This window comes from Alnus glutinosa, chromosome 12, assembly GCF_958979055.1.
Source record: "Alnus glutinosa chromosome 12, dhAlnGlut1.1, whole genome shotgun sequence".
In the NCBI taxonomy this organism is placed as follows: Eukaryota; Viridiplantae; Streptophyta; class Magnoliopsida; order Fagales; family Betulaceae; genus Alnus; species Alnus glutinosa.
This window is the reverse complement of record NC_084897.1, coordinates 23,641,044-23,647,635: the sequence shown is the minus strand read 5'-3', so window position 1 is coordinate 23,647,635 and position 6,592 is coordinate 23,641,044. Positions and strand designations below refer to the sequence as shown.

The window sequence follows — 6,592 nt, the reverse complement described above, 5'->3', positions numbered from 1 at the left end:
AATTGCGTAGTAGTTTAAAGAGAATATCTTGAATTTTTCCAAAATAATACTAATTAATAAATCTCAGCCATGTTTAGTAAACAAAAAAACAATTTTTTTTTTTTTTAAAAAAAATAGAGTTACCGGCCAAATAAACACTTTTCAACGACGCAAAATACAAAATATTTTAAAAATACGTGTTTAAAAAAATAGAAAGGGCGCACCTCCCAAAACTAATTACAGGCACGAAGCTGCACAACCAATTATATGATAGGAAATTGATAGAAATCTTCAATGATTTTATTATATGGATGGTTAATAATTCAAACAGTAAATATAAAAAAATTAATATGAGGTATATGGTGTTGAGAGTTCTTATAGAACATGTAAATCGTATAAGAACATTTTCACATTAATTTATTGTTTGAATTAACAAAGTGACATATCCGATAAGAATACCACCTCGATCATTGATTGATAACAAAATATCCCATAATTCCTGTATGGGCCATATCACTAGCACATGCTATATAGTATATATATTATTAAAACATAAGGCAGCGAACATACAGAGACCTTCCCCCCACCCCCACTGTCCGATCTAGGGGTGTAAACGAGCTGAGCTACTCGTGAGCTTACTCGAGATCGACTCGAATAAACTTGACTCGTGCTCGAATCGATTATTAAATGAGCTATTCGTGAACACAAAAATCAAACTCGATTATTAAACGATGCAAACTCGTATAAATTCGGCTCGACTCGACTAAAGCTCGTGAACCCGCTCGTATAAGGATCGAATCGTTTATTAAGGCTCGACTCGTATATATATATATATATATATATATATATATATATATTATGTAAGCATAAATTAAGTAACAAATAACAATAGTTATTAGTTAGTATATATTAATTGGTTATATATATATAAAATAGTAAAAGTGAATAGTATCAATAATTAATTGTTAGTCATATGATATAATGACAATCCAGATATTTAATCATATTATTCATGTAATATAATAAGATTATAATTTATAGGACTATATGATCATATAATAATATAACATTGTACATATAACATGTAAATATAAAATATGCAATCACTTTATTATATGCTATGAGTATTATTATTATATTTAATAATCATTACATACGAATTGTTAAATTATGTTAAATATACTATCATATGATAATACTTAGATCATATGATTATATAATATATTTGGGAGCAAATTAAAGATAATGTATGATTTATTATTTAATGATTTATGCACATTAATTTGTGTTATTATTTAACCTCCCTTGACATTTTTACCAAGTACATAGAACTTGTGTAACTAATGTAAGGGAGTTAAAATTAACTTAATTTTTTTTTTTAGTGTGTTCCTGTAGGTTTTATTTGGGAGCATACAAAGGAATTAAACATTATTATTATACTTTCGAATCATACTTGTAATTGTAATTTCTTATATTTCTGTTTGTATTTGTTTAAATGTAATTTTATTTTATTTCTATAGTTGTAATTGTATTCAGATTTTAGATTCATTCGCAATTTGCCTTCATGTAAAATCCTAATACGTGCAAGTTGCACATTATTTGAAATTTTGTGATTTAATTTTTTTTTTTTTCATGCTAAAGTCAATAAATTTAAATTGTGATACGGGCCGAGCTCGAGCCGAGTACTCGAGCTCGGAATCGACTAAAATGACCGAGCTCGAGCTCGAGCTCGGACAGTATTTTTTCCTACACGAGCCGATCTCGCACAAGATTTTTCAGCTCGTGTCGAGCTCGAGCTCGAGCTCGAGCTCGACCTTTACTGTTACTTAAACGAGCCAAGCTCGAACAGGCAATACCCGCTCAGGATCGGCTCGTTTACACCCCTAGTCCGATCAAAGAACATGTGCCATGATTGAAGCTTAATTATTATATAATACTCTGACTAGACTTTGCTAGCTACCGCTGATTAATGCCCAAAAAAAAAAAAAAAACCTTAAAAAAATCTACTTTGATATATATATATATATATATGAAAAATGATAAAACCACTACCCCTGTGTACAACGTCCTAAAGTTGATCTAAACCAGCGACTTGAGTCTTTAGTCAAAGGTCAATGGTGAAGTGAATATAGACATAGAACATGTGCTAATTAATGTGCCAGCCTTATTCGGGAGGGAAGACTCAACCATCAAAATGGTAAGTCGCCCATACGGACTATCTTCTAATTTGTGGTCGTGAGCATTTGCTTTCTTAATTCGTCGGCTATATATGCAGTATGAACAAGATTTTACGCCACCTCTCGCATATCTATGGATATCTCAATTTTAATCCTTCTTCTTTGTCTGCTGCAAGCTTCTTCTCTATCTTCATCTGAAACACTTGACCTTCTCAGAGGCTCATCTCTATCAGTCGAGAAACCAAGCGACGCATTGGTTTCAGCAAATGGTGAATTCTCTGCGGGGTTTTTCCCCGTTGGGGATAACGCTTTCTGCTTTTCCATATGGTTCACACTCTCCTCGGCTCGCACCGTTGTTTGGATGGCAAACCGAGATGATCCTGTGGATGGAAAAGGTTCACAGCTTTCACTTTTGAAAGATGGCAAGCTTATCCTAACAAACTCTGTTGGTATAACCATTTGGGCCACTAGAACACCAGTCTTGACCTCATTCGATGCCTCCAAGTTGCAGCTACAGCTCCTAAACACAGGCAATCTTGTTCTTCATAGTTCTGATCAGAGCGTTGTCATCTGGCAAAGCTTTGATTCGCCTACAGATACTCTTCTACCTCAACAAGCACTCACCAGGGTTTCAAGCCTTATCTCAAAAAAAGGTGAAGCTGACTATTCTTCTGGCTACTATAAGCTCTATTTTGACAACGATAATGTACTCCGCCTGCTTCACCAAGGCATAACAGTATCCAGTCTCTATTGGCCTGCTCCATGGTTAGATGACCTCGGAAAAGCCGGAAGGTCTAAGTACAATACAAGTAGAGACGGAATACTAAACGTCACAGGCTATTTCCAATCGTCTGACCATCTTGCTTTCCAAGCAGCAGATTTTGGCGTGCTAGTTCCCAGACGATTGACGGTGGATTCTGATGGCAACCTGCGATTGTACAGCCTGCAAGAGACGAATGAAGGTCGGGATTGGGTTGTGACATGGCAAGCGTTGTCTATCACATGTCAGATTCATGGCATCTGTGGACCCAATAGCGTGTGTAGTTATGATCACGCTTCTGGCAGGAAATGCTCTTGCTTACGGGGCTTCAAGATGGAGGATCCAACTGACTGGTCTTTTGGGTGTATGCCAGAATTCAACATCTCTTGCAGTCACAGGAATGAGTCCAGTTTTGTCCAACTTGCTTATGTTGAGTTCTACGGCTCTGATATAGAGGCCCCATCGAATCGTTCCTTACGAAGCTGCGAAGAACAATGCCTGAAATATTGTGATTGCAAAGGGTTCCAATTTAAGTTTATTGCTGATGAAGGTGTCAATAAATGTTACCCCAAGTTTATGCTACTCAATGGGCGACGCACACCAAATTTTGAGGGAGATTTATATTTAAGACTACCCAAAGCTGGTCTTTCCCACAACAACACGCCAGATAACGAAAATTCAAGGTTGGAGTGTTCAAGCGAAGCTTCAAAGCAAGTAAGAAAAACGTATGAAAATAAGACGGTGAAGCTTTTGCTTTGGTTTGCCATTGCAGTCGGAGGTGCAGAGGTCACCTGCGTTTTGCTGGTGTTGTTTTTCTTATTCAGGACTAACAGACATTCAGACCCAACTGAACAAGGATACCTCCTGACAACAAGATTTAGGCGCTTCACCTTTGCTGAGTTCAGAAAGGCAACGAAAGGATTCAGTGAAGTGATCGGACGAGGTGCGGGGGGGACAGTATACAAAGGTGTACTGCCTGATCAGCGGGTATGTGCAATCAAGCGACTCAACGAAGCCAACCAAGGAGAAGCAGAATTCTTAGCAGAAGTAAACATTATTGGGAGGCTTAACCACATGAACTTGATAGAGATATGGGGATACTGTGTAGAGGGAAAGCACAGGCTTCTAGTGTATGAGTACATGGAGCATGGTTCCTTGGCGGAAAATCTTACTTCTAATGCACTTGATTGGGAAAAGAGGTTTGAAATTGCAGTGGGTACAGCAAAAGGCCTTGCTTACTTGCATGAGGAGTGCCTGGAGTGGGTTCTTCATTGTGATGTAAAGCCTCAGAACATACTCTTATACTCTGATCATTACCAACCGAAAGTTGCAGATTTTGGCTTGTCTAAACTTCTAAATAGAAGTGAACTTGATCATTCAAGCTTCTCAAAGATGAGAGGAACTAGAGGTTACATGGCTCCAGAGTGGCTTTACAATCTTCCTATAACATCTAAAGTGGATGTCTACAGTTACGGGATCGTTTTGTTGGAAATGGTTACTGGAAAGAGCCCGACAGGTATGCATAGCTCTAACAGCGGAGGGGCGGGGGAGTATACGAGCGTGGTCAAGTTGGTGAAGGAGAAGATCAACAACAATATTGCAAGCACTAGTGCAAATGAGTCATGGATTCAAGCAATTATTGATCCCAGGATGGTTGGGAAATATGACTCTGCCAAGATGGAGCTTCTGGTCAAAGTTGCTTTGCAATGTGTGGCAGACGACAAAGATGACAGACCCACCATGAACCAGGTTGTAGAGATGCTTCTGCGCCATTAGGGTCATCTAATATTGTTTGAAACTCAATTTTAAAGTTGTCTACTTTAAATTGTGATTATTTTCTTTCTGTAATCGTTTTTTTTTTTTTAATGAATACTTATATTTGTATACCGTAATAAATGGATTAATTTGACGATTCATCGACACTTCTAGGATAGAATTTTGCCGACCAAAGGATGGGGCATATACCACAGTGCTCAACCGGCCGCCATATCGATCAATTACAGTGCTTTCGTGTTGTCCAGGCCAACAATGGTTGACTTCTTTTGGAATATGGAGGGTCGTACAATAAATAACCGATTATATTATTCAGAATTATTGCACATCCAATCCCATTAGTGACAATTGACAAGTTATGAGTCTTCCGACTCTTCCCTTAAAGGAAAAAAAAGAGAGAGAAAAGAAAATTTTCAATGAGGTAAGCGCGCAAATGTTTAAGAGTCTAAGACAGATAATTAATTAATTAAAAATTAGTAGAAGAAAGAAAATAAGAGAGAGATCGTGAAAGAAGCTAGGTAGGCCTGCTTGTTGCACTTGATGAGATCGAGAGGAGGAGTGATGGCCACGCGGGTCTGAGGATAACCAGTCGTACACGCCGCGTAGAAAGTCGGCCCGTGATCGAGAACATCTCGATCTTCTCCTTCGACATTAATGAAGAAGACGAGTAGAGAAAGGTTGGCCGGTACGAGAGAGAGATTTGCGGGTAAAGCTAGGTAGGCCTGCTTGTTGCACTTGATGAGATCGAGAGGAGGAGTGATGGCCACGCGGGTCTGAGGATAACCAGTCGTACACGCCGCGTAGAAAGTCGGCCCGTGATCGAGAACATCTCGATCTTCTCCTTCGACATTAATGAAGAAGACGAGTAGAGAAAGGTTGGCCGGTACGAGAGAGAGATTTGCGGGTAATTCTCTCTCTCTCATTTTTTAAAAAAGTCCACGTACGCTGTTAAAATACCGTCAGATCCTTCGTAAGGCTCGTATGCAGGTAATTCTTTCCCTCTTCCTCAAATGTAGGACCCCACGTGCGTAATTAATTTCTAAAAAAATGTAAGGAAAACATATAAAAAATGTAAAAAGATCACCGCCCATGAAAATTTGGGAAGAATATTAATATGAATTAAGGGGTAGTTTGAGAAATATATAAGTATATATAATTATTGAGAAATAATCTTTTTACATCTCTTATTCGTATATATAGTGTACATCTTTTTTTAAAAAAAATATAAACTATTGAATTTGTATAGTAATTAATTTTAAAAGTTCATCATGTGTCATCTTTGTATCCATCTAAAAATGATGTGGCTTTGAAAATTGTCATTGGCCTTGTGATTGATCACTATTGAATTTTAATCAAATGATGATTTTAAAAGTCACCTCATTTTTAGATGGACACAAGAGTGACACATGATAGACTTCTAAAATTACTCAAATTTGTAGGACTCACATGTAGGTCCTATAGATCAAATGGTTAATTTAGAAAAGAAATGTACAAAAGATATATGTGTATCATGTCTCTTAATTATTAGTTAGGCTAGTATAAACCGATATATATTTTTAGGCGATAAATGATATTTTTACATATTTTATTATATAATTTATATATATCCATGTACATTTGTTTTTTAAATTAATCATTACATATCTAGGTCTCATACGTAGGTCTTACAAATCTAATAATTAGTTTTTTTAAAAAATGTACATGAGATGTAAAAAAAAAAAATTGTATATTTATCATGATGTATAGGTTCATATGTTGGACACTTAAATAGGATTTGACTTTGGCAAAATTCTAACAATATAAAAAATAGCTCTTGGTTGGATTAGTAATGGTAATGTCACGTACCAAATGAATATGTACACATTTGTTGTGATAAGGTCTAATAGTATTTCGTTCGGTCCTT

General features: G+C 36.7%; 1 protein-coding gene across 1 annotated transcript; it reads left to right on the top strand.

The window, feature by feature from the left end:
- The first annotated feature begins 2,170 nt into the window (after positions 1-2,170).
- LOC133851801 (putative receptor protein kinase ZmPK1) lies at positions 2,171-4,832 on the top strand. Its single transcript, XM_062288382.1, has one exon. The coding sequence runs from the start codon at positions 2,290-2,292 to the stop codon at positions 4,690-4,692; it is 2,403 nt and encodes an 800-aa protein (XP_062144366.1). The 5' UTR covers positions 2,171-2,289; the 3' UTR covers positions 4,693-4,832.
- The last annotated feature ends 1,760 nt before the right edge of the window (positions 4,833-6,592 follow it).